The sequence below is a fragment of the Berghia stephanieae genome, chromosome 1 (assembly GCF_034508935.2).
Source record: "Berghia stephanieae isolate SIO BIC M18660-M18661 chromosome 1, UCSD_Bste_1.3, whole genome shotgun sequence".
NCBI lineage: Eukaryota > Metazoa > Mollusca > Gastropoda > Nudibranchia > Aeolidiidae > Berghia > Berghia stephanieae.
The window spans coordinates 115,671,725-115,694,782 of NC_088360.1; the positions used below are offsets into that span (position 1 = coordinate 115,671,725).

The window sequence follows — 23,058 nt, forward strand, 5'->3', positions numbered from 1 at the left end:
CAGCAGGCTTTCTAATTGTTCACGTGCGCAGAGCCGCCAATCTTTGTGACTAATTCCAGTTTTCAGATTGTAATCCTTGTTGCTATTTGAAACTGCTTCTGCCAAATAAGCAGGGCGATTGCAGGCACTAAAATTTAATCCTTATAGATTGTTTTAACTCCTAAAAATTAGCCGAAAGAAAGCAACATTAAATATTCCCAGGAACGAAGAGAATACGTTTCAACAGTCGTAACGTCACTTCCCTCGTAATGACACATGGCAACTTAGTAACTGACTCTAAACTATCGGAACAATGGCGGACGCCCTTATGAAATATTTCTCCGACTAGCATAAAAGAGTATCCAGCGGGAAAAAAAAACCCATTATAAATCTGATCATGTTTTGACTTTTACATATTCTGATCACAAGACATATGAAAAGTTCTAGCCAGCGTGAAGAATAAAAAGTACCGATTTTCTTTGTTTAGAACCACGATGGCCGCCGTTGCTGGGCGACGTAACATCAGACTATTGAATCCAATTTTTGGTTCCTCTGTGACCTCTTGTTGCTATGCCTGTCAAACTATTGACATGGATGCATGTATTATCTGATAGTATGAGCTTCAGTCAACATACAGTGCATAACCTTTTGAAAATAACGTCAGTTATCCTATGAATATAAACATTTAAGTTGTTTTAGTTTTTATTCGAAAAATTAAAATAAAGTACATTTTGGCCCTGAAATCAACCGCTGACCGTGAACCGAAGACTCATAGCCACCTTAAGTGTTTGCCTATCACCCGGACTAAAGAGCCCACAGATCCTGAGCATCACTCGCAATTTTAACACAGATGATTTGAAAAAAATGCATTGTGTCGTCAGGTTTTGGGATTCCTTTATTAGTGTGTCAAAATATTGTGAGAAATACTCACTAACGGTGACTGACCTATTTGTGTGTTTGACATGTATTAAGGGTACCTCGTGCCTTTTCAAACAGGAAATAAATAGTCAAGGGGACGGAACGGTGTAAATGGCAGGAAATATTCTGATAGGTTAATGCTTAGTAACGGGAGAACCATTAATTCAATCAACGTTCAATCCTTGGTTCTCTTCGCTTTCCCCCCCCTATTAGTATTAGTCTCATTTTAGCTTAGTCACTATGAGCTTAGTTAATACAATTTTAGTACTATGGTCAATGTAATTCAGTTGTTTTGTTTTTTAAAATTCTAAATACACATTCATTTTACATAGCGAATACGTCAAGTCTGAATATTTTCAAAGATACTTACATATTCCACCGAATCACTGAATGAACAATTGAAAAGGACCGACAGTGAAATTTGTCGATGAATGGAAGAAGGATAGACTGAACTGACGTGTCCTCTCGGTTTCAAATTTCAAATAAAGAAGAGTGTTCACGTGTAATTTCGTGTACGATTTCAAAGTAACATAATATGAGTTTACACGTTTACGCCACAATTGAAGGTTGGAAATTGAATCGGGTGCTAATGGAGTTGGACTTGAGCCCTGAATATAGCGACGTTTGCATAAATTGGCATTTGATATACAGGGACTCCATAAACTCTTTCCCGGATTTCAGACTCATTATTCTTAAACCTTATTGACATCTGGTTTTCGCCATCTTCTATCCCCTCGTGGATCTTCTACCTTGTCGCTGGTGAGGGGGCTTGAGGCACCCGGAGGGCAAAGGTGTAAATCTCGGTTGACCGTCACGAGACCATCCTGGGTCAACGAGCCACGTGAGCTGCTCGTCCCGGTGAAGATCCAACCCGGTGCCCGAATAGCAGCCGCTATCCCGGGCGCCACACTACTATGTTCATGATGGTTCCAATACAGGATTCTCAATGGCGAAGCGGTCTGCCGCCTAGCCAAATAATACCGCGTTCGTGTCGCCAGGGTCGTCGGCACGTTCGAAAAGAAAGCAAGCGATTCGATTCGCGGCCTGCCGAATGAGAAAAGCGATGTCGGGAATAGCGACCTGACGCATATATTGCCCCTCAACATCGAGAGTCAGAGTATGGCAAAAATGAGCTTTTGTCAAAGCTACTGGCCGTCCATAGCGTAGATATCCTCCTGTTACAGGAGACCCACCTTTATTCAGGCGCGCAATCTTCCCGATTCCAGGCTATACGGTGGTCCAACGAGAGGACACTTCGAGGCTCAAAGGAGGGGTTAGCGTTTACGCTAAAGAGCCATCGAAGGTAAGGGTCAGAGAGAGCGTAACGGAAAGCTATGGGGTGAACCGAATTTCCGTGGAAGTAGGTGGACTGTGTTTGCATAATATTTAGAAACCACCTGGAGCGACTTGGACTACACCACCGGTACCGGTGGTCAGCCATCCTTCCATCTGTCTGGGAGACTTTAATAGCCACCATCACGAATGGGGCCACCGAGACTGCAACGAGGCAGGAAGACAACTCCGCTAATGGATGGACTGTAACGATCTACACCTAGTGTACGACCCTACAGCCAAGGGTGCGTTCAGGGGTACCCGCCATAAGAAGGAGTATACTCCAGACCTCACCCTCGTTACGAAAGGCGCGAACGGTGAAACGCTGCAGGTGAAGCGGTCTCCGGGGACTTTCCGCAAGCCAGCACAGGCCGGTTCTTGTCACAGCGGGGGTGACAATACCGAGGGTGCAGTCTCTCCCACGTTGCAGATGGAACAGTAGGAGGAAGGATTAAATGCAATATATACTTCATTTTAATAAAACAAAATAGATATATTAAATTAAAACCTACCACTATTCGGGTTACTCCAGTTTAAGATTTATTCTGAGTATTCGTTAATACTTTCTCATATATATCAATCATTTCTCTTACATTGACTTGTATTAATATTAATACACACACACACACACACACACACACACACACCATCTAGACACATACACAATACATCATCATCAGTGTTGTTGTTTTTCTTATCATCAGCGTTATTGTTATTAATATCAATATTCCTGTTACTATATTAATGAGGAGGATCATGACGACGATGATGACGACGTCCTCATCGTCACCTCCACCACCGCCATCATCATCATCACAACACCACCGTCATCATCGTCACCATAATCTCATTTATATCCATTGACAATACAATTGAAAACAAATTAGGCCTACTTGAATTGAAAATATTAAATAAAAACTTCTGGATTTTATTCGGTACACACAGAAAGCGAAAGAATCAAGAAGAGGGGTTAGAGTGTTTTGTATAAGTAATGAATTGGAAGGTGCGGCAGTGTCGTTTCTCTGCGCTATATACTATGTGCAGAAGGGAAGGGCAGACGATTACACACATAGTACGTTTGCGGCGCCACTTTCAATTTGGCACGTCTCAAGAACAGGGTGCCCTCTCCTGTTTCGTGACTCTGTAGATGACGTTTATAAATTTAAAGAATTGATAAAGAAGATTGAAAGAGAAGGATAAAGAAAGAATGAAAGAGGAGTGAAAGAAGAAAGAGAGAGAGAAGAAGAAGAGAGAGAGAGAGAGAAGAGAGAGAGAGAGAGAGAGAGAGAGAGAGAGAGAGAGAGAGAGAGAGAGAGAGAGAGAGAGAGAGAGAGAGAGAGAGAGAGAGAGAGAGAGAGTCGTTTAGTTTAATTGATGGGGCTTTTTTTCTAATTAGGGGAAAGTTATAATTGTAACTGTAATTATCTTTTAAAACGAACCTATAACTGTGCTGCCACTAGGGGAGGGCATCCGGGTCACCAAAAGGTCAACGATGCTTTAGGAACGACGACTGAGAAGTTCCCGACCTCCACTTAGTTCTCAATGCTTTTCTCGTCTCGAGAATCTTGGTCATCGATGCTTCTCGTATTGAGTCTCGAGACTATACTGCGCGAGCGACGCACGCGTTACTAACAATGTGTACTATCTGCATTGTTCACCCCTCTCTCGTCGGCGATGATTCCAGCGAAGCTCGAGACTTTTTTGCGTCTCGATGCTTTTTTGAGTCTCGAGACTCAAAAAAAGTCTCGAGCATCGCTCTAGTCATCGGTGCTTTCATTCAATACCTAGTCATTGGTATTGGGTATTGACGTTATATTTTAAACAGCTAACAAAACACAAACGTCGTAAATAGATCAAAATGGTTATAGGTATCAATGTTTTATTATTATTCAAAGTGAATTTATTTAATGTATTTTAAGTTTTAATACAAAAAAGCCATCCAAAGCTCAGTTGAAGTGCTACTTCTCGGGAATTCCCGACTTTTCCTTGGTCATCGAGTTCGGGAAGTTTTGAGTGTTGGTGGCCGATGACTTGAGGTATCATCGAGACTTCCGCTCGACACTAGCTGCCACTCTTGACCTACTTACAAATAAAATCTAGTTTACCCCCCTCAACATCCCCTTCCTTTTCAACCATCAATTGCCTTATCTCAATTTTGACATCTGACGCCATAAAAATGGGAGTCACCAAAATTCAAGCAACTGAGCACAGGTGTCAAAAAGTGGCAAAAGAAATGATGGTGGTTTTTTTTTTTAACAGATCCACCATTTGACCTGAGCTTTTTATCAGAGGAAATTTTTGACACAGCAAAATCAGCGGAAAATTTCTGAGAATATCCCAAAATCCCGGAATTCCGTGGACAAAAAGTATCATCTCCCAAAACTCTATACATTTGACTGCCTCCCTCCCAGCCAATCTCATTCCAAGACAAAGACAGAAAGCATGTTGGAAAACATATAGGGGAAGAATACACAGTAAGTGCCTCCCTGCCCACTGTAGGAGGTCAGGCGCCCCACCCAGAATCTAAACATATTATATCACCAAAGCAATGTACCTGTGTGCCCAAGAGGAAACAGCCTTTAACGTGAGCTTATGTACCTCTAGAGCAATATCCATTAAATGTTATCAACATGCTTTACATGGAGTCACAAGCCAACACCACACTGAGAATGGAGGTAGAGACATGCAGCCTGAGTTAAATTTCTATTCGACAGACAATGCCATTTTATTGATCAGGTGTTCATTTTACACCTGAGTATAGAGAAAATGTGAGTAAAAGCATTTCCTTGGGATTCAACTTTGGATTGCCCTCAGTGGGATTCAAACCTTCGACCTTTAAGTGGCAAGCCGAGTGTCTGACCACACACATATACAAACAAGACAGATTTAAAATACAAAAACTCTCGAGTCATTGGCACCGAAGAAAAAGGCAAACGGAAGTCCACAAAAGTGGATCTAAACAAAACGTCTACGTCTCATCTAAGGCCACTCAGTCTCCCATAGTCACCAGAACAGGATCCAAACCCAAAAACCAAAACTCCGATGGTTTCAATACACACTATGTATTGTTTGTTTTTTTTTTATGGCGCTTGTGACACTATTAGGTCATTTCAGCATAGTAAAAAGGAAGCTGTTAGAGCTGATAGTAGATCTCAAGTTAAAAGCACCAAAGAAAAAGTAAGACAAAGGAGAATAGTTCAAGTAGAAACAGATGATTCCACAAGCAATCCATCGATTTGCCTGTTCATCCCAGGACACGCCCTGAAAGCTGCCTAGAACTAGAAGGGGACAATAGATCAAGAAGATAGAGTACCCTGTCTAGCAGCTTCCACAAACAGGTTGCAACAGATAGTATAGAGAGGCCATTGGCTGCTAGGGAAAAAGAAATATATATATATATATATATATATATATATATATATATATATATATATATATATATATATATATATACAGCTCCACTTAGCTTGTTTGACATGACAGAGACAAACAGAAACCCACCATTGCTGCTCTATACGCATGCAGGCGTAAAAGGCAATAAGTAAACAGTGATATATTTGTACTAGCAATAAAATGACTTCTTTGTATAAAGTTAAAGATGAAAGTTTCTCATTTAATATTTTAATATCAAAATTAATTTCTCAACTGTCAGTAATAATAATAATAATAATAATAATAATAATAATAATAATAATAATAATAATAATAATAATAATAATAATAATAGAGCAGAACTTACTCTAAAAAACGTGTGTATTTTAATTTCAACCACCATGGATTTGGTGAGATATGAAAACAAAAATTTAAAAAAAAAAAAAAAAAAAAGAAAGCATACACACACATCACATAATTGAAAACAAAACAAAATCAAATAGATCAATGCCTTTAAAAAAGTGGGCATCACCATGATCCAAGAATAAATGGCACATCTTGTCCTTTAAAACAAACCCCAAAACTTTAAACCAAATATATACAGAGCATCCTAAACCGAAAACGTATTAGTAGGAGGTTTAGATCATAACCAACTGTTTAAATATTCAGAAATAAAACAATAATAGCACTTGATAAAAGACTAGCCATATCAGAACTTGAAATTTTAAAAGATATATACCCCCTCTACCTTTAACAAAAAAAAAAAAAAACCCGATTAAACTGATTTTTCCCCCTTATATCTTTCAAAAACGAGATAAATTCTTTTGATTAAATAATAATAACAAAAAAAGAAACCAAACACCCCCCCCCCCCCCCCCAAAAAAAAACAAAACAAAACAAAACAAAACAAAAAAAAACAACAAAAAAAAAAAACAAAAACAAAACATCCAAGTGTAAGGTCATTTTCTCTCAAAGAAGTTCTATCCCAAAAAGTAAGTTTCAACCCCATCCACGACTCAGAAACAAAAAAAAAAAAACCAATGATAATTGGCATGGGATACATTCATCATTTATATGTGAAAGGTTTCATTATATTCTATCAAGTGGTTCCCATCTTATGAGGGAGGGAAACTCACTTATAGGATAGACTTCATATCGCATTGCTTCAAATAAGGTGAATTTCAATTTATCTTTACTCCTTTTGAATTTACATCCAGGCGCGGCAATGTCCGCTACACAAAACCTTTTGAAATTGTTCTTGAATTTTGTTTTGTTTTCTTTTTTAAAGAAAAGATAATTCAAAACCAGTTTGAAACTATTAAAAAATTCAAAACATTAGTGTGGAAGAGAGCATCATTTACTACCACAACCAATACTACTATCACTACTCTCTTTCATTTATCAATTTTGCCTTGTTATACGATCCCATTTAATTACATCTGTTGTCAAGAATATTAACACTAGAAAAGAACAACATATTCAACATGCCCATTGAAATAAAAATTATTCACAAAAATATTTTAAATATTTTAAATCAGATGGCTTGTATTAACGGTAATAAAGATAAATCAAACAATTTTACTACAATTTAGTCTGATCTTTAAACTTTCATTTAAATACGTGTTGGAAAGTCACATTTATCAGAAAAAAAAAGAATTAGAATTTAGGTTGGTTTTAAGAGGTAAGAGATTGGGGGGGGGGGGGGGGGGGGGGGGGGGTTGGTTGGCAGATAGTTGCCGGTAAAAAATGGAGCATGAATGCTTTTGTTTTTATTTTTAATGACAAAATACTAATGGGAAATATCTGAAAGTCCTGATATCCCGCTTTTTAATAAATATCCTTCTCCTTTAAATGCACTTAAATAACAACAAAACAAAGAATTAAAAAAAAAAACTGAGACAGTCCTTACTCTTGGTATTCAGAGTCTTGTTCAAAAAGTTCAAAATTATTAAATGTTTAGATAAACACAATCTTCAAAAGTCTTGAAATATTGTCAAAAAAACATTATCAATTGACTCAATAAGTGACTGTCCACATTTTGTATTATGAAAATGGTATCACAGAGGGGTTCAGATTAGCTAGTGAGGCACAAACAGTGATGATTTGATCTAAAGTATTGTAACCTTCGTCTTTTGCAATCACATAATCAAATGGAACTTTAGTGCCAAGAATAGTATACCTATTTCTTATGCACCCTAAGGCTCGCCAAACATGATTTCTTAAATGAGCTACCTTTCTTGTGGCATCGATTTCCCATGATGACAGTTGTTTCTCCCCACTAGTGAAAGCTGGCATCTGGAGTTCCGCACACATCAGCCCGACATTATCTTGCCCATTAAAACACCTGTCTGTTATAACTAGATCTCCCTGTTCCAGATGGGCCAAAAATTCTGGATGTTCTACAATGTGCTTGTCTGAAGTGGTCCCACCCCATCCTTGGGAAATGTAACTAACAACTCCCTGAGGTGTAACCCCAATTAAGTATTTAATTGTGTCACTAGTTTTGTTATTAGGAAAGGGATCTGACTTTGCCTTAAAGTTACATGGATGATCAATAATAATCTCAAAGCAATCAATGATTATTGTAACACGACCACCAAAACATTTTACAAATTCCATAGGCATGGTCTTTATGAAGTCGTCTCTCTTAGGCCAATAAATTAAAAATTTCATATTATTGTACATAACATTTAAAACACGATTAAAGATTCTTGACACAGTAGTTTGATCAATGCTAAAGATGTCTCCCAGAAATCTATTTATTAATCCTAAACGGAGCTTCATCAGAACCAAAAGTATTTCCTGAAATTTGGATAAAGAATTCTTTTTATGGTGCATAGCAGGAGCAAGAAAATTTAATAAATACAATAAATGGTTCCAGGATGGAAGACCTGTATAAAATTTTGTTTTTTCGTCATCATCTTTAAATTTTGATTCATCAAAAGCCATATTTTTTAACTTTTCACGTAAATCAACGAGATCTCTTCTTGTATCCTCCAATGCCTTCCTCTCAGCGTCAAGTTGGTAACCAGAAACGTCCGTTTGAACCGACATATCTTTTACGAATGGCCCAAGTTCATCTCCAAAATCCTGTGAATCAAAGAAAAAAATTGAGATAAAGATGGAAAGAAAGAAAAAGGTAGTGAGAGAAAATAAACTGTCCGCTTTTCACTTACACAAAATTCTGTCTGGCATGGTTGTATGTTGTATTCAACTTAGGTGCTGGGAGGGTTCATGACATTTCAAGAGTGTGGTAGAGATTTTGAAGACTGGATTGATCAACATGACATTGCATTGCAAAGCCATCAGGAGCTGCTTTACATGGTAGAAAATATTTATCAAGTACCTTCTTCTTTTACTTTTAAAACTTTCTGTCAACATACCTTATGAATTAATTATATAATGGAACATCCGGTTTAACATCAGAAATACTGAAATCCTGGGAATAAAGACAGATTCACAAATCCCAGATTTGATCCATCTTTATTGCATGTAAATATAACTGTAAAAACAACAACCAAGAATCAGAACATTAGTAATACAGTAGCAAGGACTATGAAAAATGTTTTTTTCTCTTTTTGAGAACATTTTTTGTCTGAAATCAAAGCCCTATCTCCACTGAGTAAAAATGTTTTTGAATTTTGAAAATCCATTCATAAATAAACAAGTTATGCAGTTTCAAAGGTGTCATTTATTTGGATGACCCGCAAAGAGGAAAAAAACGCGAAAATATGGGACACTTTTTCGGCATTTTTTTCGACCTTCGGTTGTATCTTACGTAATAAGTGGATTAAAAGATTGCAATTTAGCAATTTTATGGTAAATTTGATAGAAAATAGGATGAAAACATTAGAAGAGTTCTAACTTATATAATTTTAGAGCTGGATGGTATATAACACACAGAGAGAGAGAGAGAGAGAGAGAGAGAGAGAGAGGAGAGAGAGAGAGAGAGAGAGAGAGAGAGAGAGGGGGGGGGGGAGATTGCGTACATAAACGAAAGAAATATAGAAGGAAAAGAGAAATTGGACTAGGGGACAAAGGTTACTGATGGAACGTGACTTGGAACACAATAATTAAACCCATGCTGAGATTGTAGATCATATTGCAATCGAAAACTTTTAACATTATAATTTCTTAAATTCTTGTAAATTAAACAGTCAAATTGTCAGCTGTTTATTGAACCCAAATGCAATGGCAGATGATAAACACCCCTCTGCCAGTGAGACCGCGCAGACATTTTGACTAGTCATGAACTTTAAAATGAGATCAACCAACCAGAAAGCGCTTTGCCACGACCCGCTCAGCTGCTCAGTTTGGTGCCAAATCATTTTGAACTTGTGATTCGGGCTGTAGGGGGCAAAATGGCTTTGTCTTTTACGAATGAAGAGCAAATTAGGATGGTGTTTTGTAAAATACGGGAAAAGTACTCGTCATATTCATATGAAATTTTACAACCAAAAAGAAGAAATGTTCATGTATTGCCTTGTTAGCGACAAAACCTACACGCCCGGTAGTTTTAGAAATATTTTGCTTCAAAGAGTAAAAATCTATTTTTAACCCTTTCCTTGCTAACAGGTTCACCATAAGTCAGGCTGAATTGCTAAGGGAAATTCACAGATCCACCCCCAATTGCTAAGCCAAGGGACATAACTCTAAATTCAAATACACTTATATTTTTTTTTAAATCATATAAAATCACCAAATTCATTTAGAATCAAATTTAATACACCATATTAAAGCCAAAAGAATGCAGTTTAAGAAAATATATACTTTGTTTGGGTTTCTTGTCCACAATGTCTTGTAAAAAATTAATAAAATCCAAAAAATGAAAAAAGCGGATATGAAAAGGCAGTGTTTTTGTTCTTTCTTACTGTTTTTCTGTCACTTTTTTAAATTTTCATGAAATTTTGAATAACATGATCCTCCATGAAGATGGATGTTGCACAAATGGCACCCTGTCGTGGTCTCCCTTGTTCTGCCACTTGCCATTTTGATGCCATCCACAGCACACTGATAGCAGCGTCGCTTGCGTCCAGGCATAGCTGACAAGGAGTGTGTTGATGCATAAGGCCTAGATTGTCCTGCAGCTGATGGTTCCTCAGTTGGATTTCTTTTTGATGCTGCTCTCCTTAGTAGTGACTTAACAATGGAAGTCCTGAACAGCAGGTGACTTGAGGCTGATGTGTCCCGTGGTGCACGTGGGCGAGCAGATCTCAAGAGTTGAAATGAATTGATGATGCAGACCTGAAGTAAATACCACACCACAAAGCGCCACCATTTTCTCCCTGATCTACCCACAGAGTAGTAGGACCTGTATTGGTCATTTAAATCTACACCAAACATCCCTGAATTGTAATCGTGAACAGGTCGTGGAATCTCCAGGTTCACAACTCCGACCTTGGAACGAGGAGGAACAACAGTTGTGGAAGGGTCCGATGAAGTAGAAATCACATTGATTTGCCTCTTGTCCATCCACTGGGTAGCAACCATAAGGCCATTTTGCTTCATGGCCACATCCCCTCTCCTCTGTTTCTGTTTGCGAAGAGGCCATCCCTTCCTGTTGGGTCGAATTGTCCCACAACAGTATGTACCCCGCCGGAGGAGGTCAGCAGCCAGACGTGGAGAGCTAAAAAAATTGTCAAAATACACGATGTGATGAAGATCCAGATAAGGTTGCACCATAGAAAACACAACGTCATAGCCCTGGCCATGGGGAGATGCTGCCTCGTTTTTACCGGTGTAGACCCTGAAGTTTAGCAGGTAGCCAGTGTCAGACTCGACGAGACACCAGATTTTGATGCCCCATGGAGTAGGTTTATTTTTTATGTATTGTTTGAATGACAGTCGACCGTGAAACCCACCATTCCTTCATCTACTGCAAGTTTTTGTTTGGGTTTGTAGAGGGCGTAGCATTGTCCCCTGACATGGTCGAGGAGAGGACGCACTTTGTACAGAGGATCAAACGTCGGAAGATCACGAGTTGGTTGTTGCGAACTATCCGCCAAGTGAAAATATTGGTGGATCTTGGTAAAACGTTGACGACCCATTACATCAGCAATAGCTGGCTCACGCCAAAAGGGATCAGAGGACCAGTAGAGTGCTGTTTGAGGAAGCTTTTTGAGGCCGAAGAAGATGTTGATTGCGATGTACGTGCAGATGTCGCTGTAGTCAACTGGCTTCCAATATTTGTCTTCTTTGCCTTTTCCTTGCTGCTGTTGTTGGGCATATATGTTTGTTTCTGTCACCATCCTCTCCAACTGCTCATCACCAATAAACAGTTGGAATAAGTCAAAAGGCTCATCCCCTTCAAGTGAATGGACAGGTCCTGAGGCCTTGGTGAAGGGTTGCATCCGTGGTGTCACGTCGGATAGAATGTCTGACCAAGTGATTTCCTGATCGCCCGTCGCCGCTTGTCCATCATCAGATGCTGACATGAAAGAAAAAAAAGAAGAAAAATGGATTTAGTAATAGGTCAGTGACTGATTAAATAGGTTGAAAATGTAGAGAAAGAGGAAGAGATGGAGAGTTCTGAATGACAACATAAAGGACAAAATGATAGATAATGAATGATGATGTGTAGGTATTTGCTTATAAAGGCCTAACATGTGTTGCTTAGTGGAAGGATGGGGGAGCTAAGTAATTACTGATGTCATATTACTGTGAAATATTCTTAACTTACAAATAAACTGTATTATATCTATCTATTTAGAAGCCAAACACAAAGCAACTCAAATTTAGTTATCAATATCACTTGAATAACGTCATTTTCTTTGTTTACACTCACCTTGGCTGTCAGAATCAGAGTCCGAGTTAGATCTCAACTCTGGTTCTAGATTCTCTGGCTCCACATCGATGTCTGATTCATTATCATCTTCCTCAAAATCGTTCTCAAAAACAATAGAATTCAAAAATTCGAAGGCCATTGCAACCAGATTCTGTCTCAAACTTTGCTTCGAACAACGTGAAAGTATGCGATTTTCAACTGAGCACAGTTTCAAAACGAAACTGAATAAACACATCCGGTTTCGATATTCGGAATCGGCAAACCCCGATTAAAAACGCGGATTTCGCACTGAAACGAAGTTTCTCGAGAGCTCGTTGCTATGTTACGCTAAAACGAGGCCGTTCGCGAGAGACGCATCCAGTCCCATTAGCATGTGATCGGTAATGTCGCATCCAGTCGCATTAGCAAGTAATCGGTAATGTCGCATCCAGTCGCATTAGTAAGGAAAGGGTTAACGGTCTTCTGGTAATCGCACGAGTTTTATCGCTTGACATAATCTAAAATGACCTTTTTTCTAACTGTGTGCCAACTTTCAGTCATATTCATCGATAAACAGCGTCGTAATTAATTTTTTAAAATAGCATATACGAAACGGCTTCGTCCCATATTTTGTCGCGAATTTGGGCACTTCGTGAGCGAAAAAGAGGCCCAAAGATTTGTGCGGGATAGTCATTGCTAAATACAGGGTTGCCCTTCGCAAAAAAAAAAGCCTGATAGTTTTCTTGTAAAGACCATATTATATGAAAATATTTTGTGCAAACTTCTCGTCATCAAATGGTGTCACTCTTAAATCATAGAAAAGGATGCTTATCCATCTACTCACTTACTTAGGTCTTTTGCCCCTACAGGAGCATCAACGAAGGTCTTCCACTTTTTTTCTGTCCCGTGCCATCAATTCCAGACCTCTCCATGTCTGTCCCAAACGCTTCTACATCTCTTCTCCAGGTGTTCTTAGGTCAGCCTTCTTTCGTTTGCCCTGTGGATTCCGGGTCAAGGCTTGCCAGGTGATGCTTGTTGTTTGTTTTCTAAGAGCGAGACCAATCCATCTCCATTTTCTCTTCAACATTTCTTTTTCAATTGTTGTTGGTTTGTTTTCTGCCACAACTCGATATTGCTAATTTTTTTCTGGCCAATGTACTTTTAAAATCTTTCAAAGACATGAGTTTGGATTTTAAATATGACTGTTTTGGTTGTCCTCTGTGTTTCTGAGCCGTACATCAAAATTGCTTAAAATTTGAGTTGAATACACAGACTTTTGTGCAAGTTTTAATGATGCTAGATTTCCAAAAGTTTTTCAAAATGTTAAAAGCGGCCCTTGCTTTTCTGATATGGCCTTTGCATCTTCGTCCGTACCTCCCATCAACACTGATAACACTACCTCCAGGACTGTTCCATTTAGTGTAATAGAGTCTTTGTTATCTTCGAGTTCAGTCCAGGGAGTCCATTGAATTCTATTTCTCTCTCCTTTTGCTGTTTCACTCATGATCCAGTCGATGGAAAGAAGGAACAGAAATGGTGAGAGGAGGCATCTCAGCTGTACCCCAGTTTTCACATCAAAAGTCCGTGTCAGTTTCCCTGCATCTAGCTTGCCCTTTACTATTGCTTTTAAACAACCAATACTTTAATCTTTTAAAAAATATCAATGCACCAATCACCAATACCGACCTTTTTAATCCGGCAAAAGGAGGGAACGAAGATGGTCATTGGGCATGAAGATGACAAAATGTATGTAAATGAGAGAGGTTGACTGAAATATAAAACTAACGATATAAGAGACATTATTCCCTGCAGGGACCTGATTGTTATATCTGTGATCTAATGTGATACTAACAACAACAAAAAACATGTAACCAATGGCAGTGAAGTTGACTGACTTATCTATCTTTTTTATCCTCCTGCAGGCATTTTTTTTTTTTCATTGCTTGGTTGCATAGGAAGACTCAAATTGTAAATTCTTTTTTAATATAAAAAATATTCACTTACCTGGTCTGTATTAAAGCTGGTTCCTGCTGCCATGTCATAACTGGTTCCTACTGACATGTCAACAAGAGCAGTTGCTGCATTGAGTGCTGTTTCCTTGTGTTCATTTTTTACTTTACGTTTTCTTCCTCGACGACGGACGTAATGCCCATTTAAATCTGTCTCATGTCCAAGCTTTAATGATGGAACCCAATCGGGGTTATGCTCTTCAAAGAATGATGCTGGTCTCCCTGTAAAAAAAAAAAAAAATTGAATATTAAAATAATTCTTGTGAAAACAGTAAATAAAGTCTACATGATCAACTCATCAGCGGGGGCGGTTGCTGTCTGTTTATTTAAGGCGGCATGGATCGAAAACATTCTCTCACCGTACTCAGGTGTAAAATGAGTACATGACCTGAAACAGTGTAAGAGGAAAATGTTATCTCGCCCAAAAGACATCATGTCTTGTCTTCGTGTTGCTATTGGCTCAGGAGCCCTTTTCAAGTGTCTTGAGCTCACTCAGTGGATATTGCGCAATATAAATGTTTTAGTGGGTTTATTTTGTTTACAATGTTTGTATATTGTGTAGCAATGACTATGAAAATTTTTGTTTACTATTTTTGTGGGAAATACTACTATTAAATCAAAGCCCTATCTCCACTGAGTAAAAATCTTTTTGAATTTTGAAAATCCATTAATATATAACAAAGTTATGCAGTTTCAAAGATGTCATTTATTTGGATGACTCACAAAGAGAAAAAAAATACGGAAAATATAGGACGCTTTTTCTGCGTTTTATTCTGGTTTGTGCCTGTATCTCGCTTTATACGTGGAATTAGATATTAAAACTTGGCAATATTATGGCAAAATTATCGGAAAATATGATGAAGACATCAGAAGAGTTCTAACTTGTATAGTTTTAGAGCTGTATGGCTAGGATCAACTATAAATTTGTTTTAAAATATACATAATATTGATCATTTGGAACTTTTCCGAAGTGTAATCTTGTGTCTACAACCCATACAAATGACACGAAAAATGCCTGCTGAATTATTATCAATCAGTCCCGTGAGACCATGGCTTATGTTAGTTCTAGTATCTATTTGAGAGAGAGAGAGAGAGAGAGAGAGAGAGAGAGAGGAGAGAGAGAGAGAGAGAGAGAGAGAGAGAGAGAGAGAGAGAGAGAGAGAGAGAATGTGTTAATCTACTATCCCTATGACATAACAATGAAACAATACCTTAATTTTTAAAAAGTGCGCGAGGATTTGTGTCATCCGTCGTCGTGAACAAGGCTGCCAGATGGCCACGTGTGTGGCCAAATATATAATTTTGTTTCTTTTTTTACATTTTATTCATCTATGTTTGTCTCAGTGACATTTATCCTAGTCTATTCAATTTTCTGTTTGTTAAAATTTAATTCATTTTAAGTGGGCCAGTCTTAATATTGACAGCCATATGATTTTCTATTTAGCCACTTTTGAAGTCGAATTTGGTCAGGTTAAAGTCTGGCCATCTGGCAGCCTTGCTCGCTCACGTCATTTTCGTGTCGCGCGATGGTGGAGCAAAATGGCAGTCTCCACATTTTCACTCATTGAAATGCAAATTGGGTTGATATTTTGTGAGAATACGGGAAAAGTACTTATCACAATCGAATGAAATTTTAAATATAAATAGAAGAAATGTGCATATATAACCTTATGAACGACAAAATCTCTCCTCTTTGTAGTTTTAGAAATATTGTACTCCAAAGAGTAAAAATCTATTTTTAACGGTCTTCTGGTAATCGTACGAGTTTTGTCGCTTGACATAATCTAAAATGACCTCTTTTCTAACTGTGTGCCAACTTTTAAGTCATATTCAATTATAAACAGCGTCGTAATTAATTTTTAAAAATAGCCTGTACGAAACGGCTTCGTCCCATATTTTGTCGCGAATATGGGCACTTCGTGAGCGAAAAAGAGGCCCAAAGATTTGTGCGGGATAGTCATTGCTAATATTGTGTGTAAAAAAAAAAGGGGGGGGGGGGGGGGGGGGGGGAGCATGTGTAGTTTGAATTTTAAAGAGATGTACTCACGTAATTGGCACTTACGTAAAAGAGGTCCATTTGTCGACCTGCATCTAGAAAAAAAATTGTATATCATCCGATCACTGAAGTCTATGGATCCTTTCATAGTTCTATCGGTATTGAATAAGATACATGTCTGTGCATTGAGATTTGTGAATATAATTTTTTTTTAAAAGAACAACATGACAACAGCAATCAGACTGCCATATAAAATTTCTCCCTTTGAATATCAACTGTGATAACAGAACAGTCATTAATAGAAGGATAGAAAATCCAACCTCAATACACTACTTATCTACTCCAAAGACAATAACATAACAAGTTGAACTGCTCTGTTTGTCGGGTTAATGGACTGGGATTCTTATTTATAGCATCATGGGGCTCTACTCGGTGAATGCTTTGAGTAATATTCGTATTGATGATTAAAATCCATTTGAGAAAAACGAATAGCAATAAAATCTATATTTATTGTAATTTTATTAATCCGTATGTTTTGATTACAACAAACCTGCTATCCAATGATAAAACTGATATGGTTTTGATTTCTCCTAAGTCAGGCCTCAAGGTGTGTAAAACTAAATTTGCCGGCATGACCTAGTTATTTTAGCAGTAAAGAGTATCAGTTGTTTGTAGGGGTAGGTGGATAACCGCAGTTTTAAAACAGAAGAAAACAGTCTTTTATATAAAATACTTGGGCGGCCTGTTGACCTTTGCCTTTTGGCTCATGGTAGCTCCCATACCCCACCCTCAGCTCATTGTCGCATGTCATCTGGCCTCGCGTGGGGCAACAAGAAAAAGAGAGCCTTCGTATAGTATGTATCTATCACAACTCGAGGAGAGATGCGTAAGTGTGTTAACGAAAAGCCACATATGCAAAAATTGAGACGAAAAGCAGTATCTGCTAAATTTGAAAAATATAGGGTGGCACAAAACAACTTCGCTCAATAGACCGACCGCCAGTGCTCATTAGTTGGCAAATATTGCCTAAAAATCTTATTCTCTGCTATGGCTTGTTATTTGAAATAAAAGTACAATCAGTGTAGGGTAACCAGTGGCTTCATTTGTAAAGTGATAGTCCAACATGTCAGATTTGCTGTATGACCTTTAAGTACTTTTAAGTCATCTCACTGCAGCTCAAAAAGGGTGTTCTTATGCCTAGCCGGCTTATTTCTATGTTATAAATCTATATAAAGCAATCTTATGATATTGAGGTCTAATTTAACATATTTAATGACAGTTTCAGGTCTAAAATATAGTAAATACAGTTTTGAAACTCACGGAAGTGGGGAGATATATTTTGACTATGATTCGAGCACAGGGAAATAATATAATACATGTATCACAAAAAAATCAGATTCTGCTTATAAGCACACTAAAGAGCTATTAGCAAGCTCTAAATGATTCCTCAGGTCTGTGCTTATAAATCGAGACCACTGTATCTACAATTTTATATCCCTGATAACATTTAAGCGATTTATTTACCGACAGCCTTACAGATTATACTGCAAGACCAAGTGGACTATATAATTCTATCTTCTTAAATAAAAATTTCACAGATTTACAGCTTATATAAATAGAAGATTAAATGACACATATTTTTATCATCTTTAAAAAATAGTAATTTATCCAAATGATATTTGCAACCTCCTTTAAAATTTGAGACCTATTCATCAACGGAAGGTAAGATTTGATTAGCAACAATAAATAAAACAAGTTAGGTTCTTTAATTAATAATTTTAGAAAGATATTCCTTTATAAATGAGTTATCTTAACATGCTTTTAAAACGTCTTTATTTTAATTCTGTTGAATGAATGTGTAACTAGAATGTAGAATTCTTGTAATTATAAACCATTGTGATGCTAAATTAAAGTTTTCTTAAAGGGTCAATTGGTATATATTTCTCTTATCTTCGGAAGAATGATTCTCATCATTTAATGGATGGTTGGGTCTAATCATTAGGGAAATCTTTTATAAAAAATCGATTTATAGATTTTGGTGGTAAATGATATTTTATTAGATCTTAGAAATAATGTTATCGAAGTGCAATTCCTCAAAATATACTATTATAAAGTTTTGATAAAAAAGAAAGAAAAAAAAAAACTCCAATCAAATAGACTTAGGAAAAAATTGTTATTGATAAAAAATTAATTAATAATTGAGTCACAAATCTCCTCAATCTGAGTGACCGGGTGGGAATAGCCAAAAGCTGTCCATTGGACTATTCTTATCGCGGGTGAGAGAGCTAACCTTTAGCTATTCTCACCCCGGGTGAAAATAGATGAAGATGCATCCGTAAGCCATTAGGTTCAATAAAGAGTAGAAAAAAAGTCAAGGTTCCAACATTGTTCACGAAAAGGGGGCAAACTTTTAACCATACAGTAGAGTCGATATAAAATTCTGATTTACGAGAAATCAAAACTATTTTCAAACTCTCAATGGATTTGGTCATATTCATGACGATAAAATCACGTCCCAATTCACAATTCGGTCTATAAATCTGAAGTGAAAATTATCTGAATCCGGCATTCATCTCTCTCTCTCTCTCTACTTCGACAGACCCGATCAGTTATTCCAATCTATGTACATAATACGTAGTGGATAAAAAAAAAAAAAAATAGCATTGATGATTCGAGTCATTTTACCTTTCACAAAGTGTTCACTACAAACTCGGTAGCTGCTTTTCAGTCCTTTTTCTTCGTCAACGAAATCCAGTCTTTTGATGGCCTCTAGCCATAACCGTTGCCTCTTCACAGTTAACGCTTTCACTTCTTCGCCTTTCGATTGTCGAATTGATGGAATGCGATACATCTTGACTCCATTTCTCCCTTCTCGATTGGTGCAGCCAACAATAATGCAATTATTCGGCATTTTTTTTTTTTTTGGCTTCCAGTGTTGACACTGTCAGCCACGGTGAACAACGTCTCTGCCAGCCGGAAGTCGATTCATCTGAGGACATGACGTCTTCAACATACATTATCATTCCTACAAGTCATAATAATAAGTTGATTTTCTTTTTTCTCCGCTAGCTATGTAGTTTCATTCAGTTATACGTATCTTGTTTAAAACCGAGAGATGGTAAATAGGAGACGTCCAACAGGCGACTTGCACAGTATGATATTGAATCTTACAACAAGATATGAAGTGAATAGAAAAGTGCCAGAAGACAATAGAGAATAAAAATTTTTCGCGGCGGTGGTGGGGTTTGAACCTGCGACCTTATTGGTACGACAACTCCGCCTGGCAGGTGAGAGCGTGGCTCTACCGTGTGAGCTATCCACGAACACAAATATTCGTTTCAAACTCAAAGTCATTACTAGATCCCTCTCTCACCCACTTCTTGAGACCGCCGATTCGTTCGTACACCACCATCGCGAATAATTTTGACCAGCAGTTAAGCTTAATAGCCAATATTCTCAACACAAACATATAACATAGAAACGATTGAGACATTGAGTATGCTCCGGTGTATGGGGTGAATTTTTAATTCAGAAAAGTGAGTGGAGCAGGCACTTATGTTGGTAACAACAAGATATGAAGTGAATAGAAAAGTGCCAGAAGACAATAGAGAGCATACTCAATGTCTCAATCGTTTCTATGTTATATGTTTGTGTTGAGAATATTGGCTATTAAGCTTAACTGCTGGTCAAAATTATTCGCGATGGTGGTGTACGAACGAATCGGCGGTCTCAAGAAGTGGGTGAGAGAGGGATCTAGTAATGACTTTGAGTTTGAAACGAATATTTGTGTTCGTGGATAGCTCACACGGTAGAGCCACGCTCTCACCTGCCAGGCGGAGTTGTCGTACCAATAAGGTCGCAGGTTCAAACCCCACCACCGCCGCGAAAAATTTTTATTCTCTATTGTCTTCTGGCACTTTTCTATTCACTTCATATCTTGTTGTTACCAACATAAGTGCCTGCTCCACTCACTTTTCTGAATTAAAAATTCACCCCATACACCGGAGCATACTCAATGTCTCAATCGTTTCTATGTTATATGTTTGTGTTGAGAATATTGGCTATTAAGCTTAACTGCTGGTCAAAATTATTCGCGATGGTGGTGTACGAACGAATCGGCGGTCTCAAGAAGTGGGTGAGAGAGGGATCTAGTAATGACTTTGAGTTTGAAACGAATATTTGTGTTCGTGGATAGCTCACACGGTAGAGCCACGCTCTCACCTGCCAGGCGGAGTTGTCGTACCAATAAGGTCGCAGGTTCAAACCCCACCACCGCCGCGAAAAATTTTTATTCTCTATTGTCTTCTGGCACTTTTCTATTCACTTCATATCTTGTTGTTACCAACATAAGTGCCTGCTCCACTCACTTTTCTGAATTAAAAATTCACCCCATACACCGGAGCATACTCAATGTCTCAATCGTTTCTATGTTACATGTTTGTGTTGAGAATATTGGCTATTAAGCTTAACTGCTGGTCAAAATTATTCGCGATGGTGGTGTACGAACGAATCGGCGGTCTCAAGAAGTGGGTGAGAGAGGGATCTAGTAATGACTTTGAGTTTGAAACGAATATTTGTGTTCGTGGATAGCTCACACGGTAGAGCCACGCTCTCACCTGCCAGGCGGAGTTGTCGTACCAATAAGGTCGCAGGTTCAAACCCCACCACCGCCGCGAAAAAATTTTTATTCTCTATTGTCTTCTGGCACTTTTCTATTCACTTCATATCTTGTTGTTACCAATATAAGTGCCTGCTCCACTCACTTTTCTGAATTAAAAATTCACCCCATACACCGGAGCATACTCAATGTCTCAATCGTTTCTATGTTATATGTTTGTGTTGAGAATATTGGCTATTAAGCTTAACTGCTGGTCAAAATTATTCGCGATGGTGGTGTACGAACGAATCGGCGGTCTCAAGAAGTGGGTGAGAGAGGGATCTAGTAATGACTTTGAGTTTGGATAGCTCACACGGTAGAGCCACGCTCTCACCTGCCAGGCGGAGTTGTCGTACCAATAAGGTCGCAGGTTCAAACCCCACCACCGCCGCGAAAAATTTTTATTCTCTATTGTCTTCTGGCACTTTTCTATTCACTTCATATCTTGTTGTTACCAACATAAGTGCCTGCTCCACTCACTTTTCTGAATTAGATATTGAATCTTATATAGATCAAAGTTGACGTCACTCAGGCCTTTGTTATTGTTTTTTGCCATCCACATTTATGAGTAATTCTCACTTAACTACACAGAGTTTTGTGTGTTGATCAGAGTATGCGCTTGGTTAAGAAGCTCTACAACATTGCTATCCGGAACTATAACTGACCAACACACAAAACTGTGTAACCATGAACTTTTTAATAGTCTGGATAATGCAGTTGTGAGAATTACTCATGAAGGTGGATGGAAAAAAACAATAACAAAGACGTCAACTTCGATCTATCTATAAATAGAACGAAGATGGCGTCACTCATGTCTTTGTGATTGTATTTTGCCATCCGCGTTTATGAGTAATTCTCACTAAACTGTATTAACCAGACTATAAACGTTCAAGGTTACACAATGTTTTGTGTGTTGGTCCGTTTTACTTTCGGATGACAAAGTTGTGAGCTTCTGAGAAAGCGCATACTATCTATAATCAGTTGGGGGAATGATGAAGCATAATGAAGCATTGTGCGTGTCTACATGAACACAAATCTCATGATTCAAAATTTTAGAAAAATTGTTATGGACATTATTGTAATGTAAATTATATTCTGAAATAAACGGATTATTGATGGGGTGTCTCTTGAAGACCGTAGGATTTTTTTTCGGACTGCACGACGTCCATCTCATCATGCATCTATGTGCAGCTATGTGGTCTTGTGGTATGGCACTCGCTTTCGGATCGGAAGGTCCTGTGTTCGAGACTCGCTTGGCGCACAGCTGAGTTCTAGGAAAAGGCTCTTTACCCACATTCTCTCATCACGTATAAAATGAGTATCTGGCCGTTTACAGCGTTGTCTCTGTCAGAAAAAAAACTGTAATATCGCCTAACAGGCATCATTTCTCGTTCTACATGTTATGTGTTGGTCAGGGACCATTTGTAAAGCTTTTTTAGCACGTTTAGTGGATATTGCTCTGGATAAAAGCTCTAGTTTAAATGCTCACCTTTGATTCAGTCTCTCATCACACGCTAATTGATTACATCAGCCTTTTCTTTTTCTTTTCCTTCTTTAAAAAAAAAAATTAAATTAAAAAAATCTTATAACGGCTACTCGTGGAGTGAGAGGAAAATACAGATTAAAAATAAAGTTATCGGATTCTATTTATAGAAACAGTTGCAAGTCACATTAATTTGATCCTGAGTTTTGCGATCATCATCATTGTTCCAACACCGAACCCACTCCACAACATCTGGGGAGCAGACTCTTAGATCATGATCAGTGCAGGTGTGCCCGCCCTGGTATTCTTTAAGAATGTGCTCCATCACCTGCTCTGGGCATCCACATGTACACAAGCTGGTCTTGGTCAGCCCCTACTTTTTCATGCTTCCAGTTGTTCTTCCGAGTCTTGTCCTTGTTCTGTTCAGTGTTACCCATTCATTCCTGGGGAGCTCAATTCCGTAGGACAGTTCTTCTCTTGGGTCTTCAACGGCTATATAATTTGCGTGACTGCCCCACTCCATCCGTGTGGCAAGTCTGTTGACAGCTG

At 38.2% G+C, this 23,058-nt stretch overlaps 1 protein-coding gene across 1 annotated transcript; it reads right to left on the reverse strand.

Moving 5' to 3' along the window:
• Positions 1-7,317: 7,317 nt before the first annotated feature.
• LOC144962833 (uncharacterized) lies at positions 7,318-19,355 on the reverse strand. The gene is made up of 3 exons (XM_078896145.1): positions 19,055-19,355; positions 14,369-14,595; positions 7,318-8,691 (listed from the first exon to the last, which is right to left on the reverse strand). Exons 1-3 carry the CDS (start codon positions 19,278-19,280, stop codon positions 7,645-7,647), a joined length of 1,500 nt encoding a protein of 499 aa, XP_078752271.1. The 5' UTR covers positions 19,281-19,355; the 3' UTR covers positions 7,318-7,644.
• Positions 19,356-23,058: the final 3,703 nt, after the last annotated feature.

Bases quoted from the DNA above. Each gene is read 5' to 3' on its own strand.
- LOC144962833 (XM_078896145.1), bottom strand. From the start codon at position 19,280: ATGCCGAATAATTGCATTATTGTTGGCTGCACCAATCGAGAAGGGAGA. The intron at 14,596-19,054 runs GTAAAATGACTC...TTTTTTTTACAG, and splicing joins TAGTGAACACTTTGTGAAAG to GGAGACCAGCATCATTCTTT. The intron at 8,692-14,368 runs GTAAGTGAATAT...TTTGATTCACAG, and splicing joins CCAGCTTTAATACAGACCAG to GATTTTGGAGATGAACTTGG.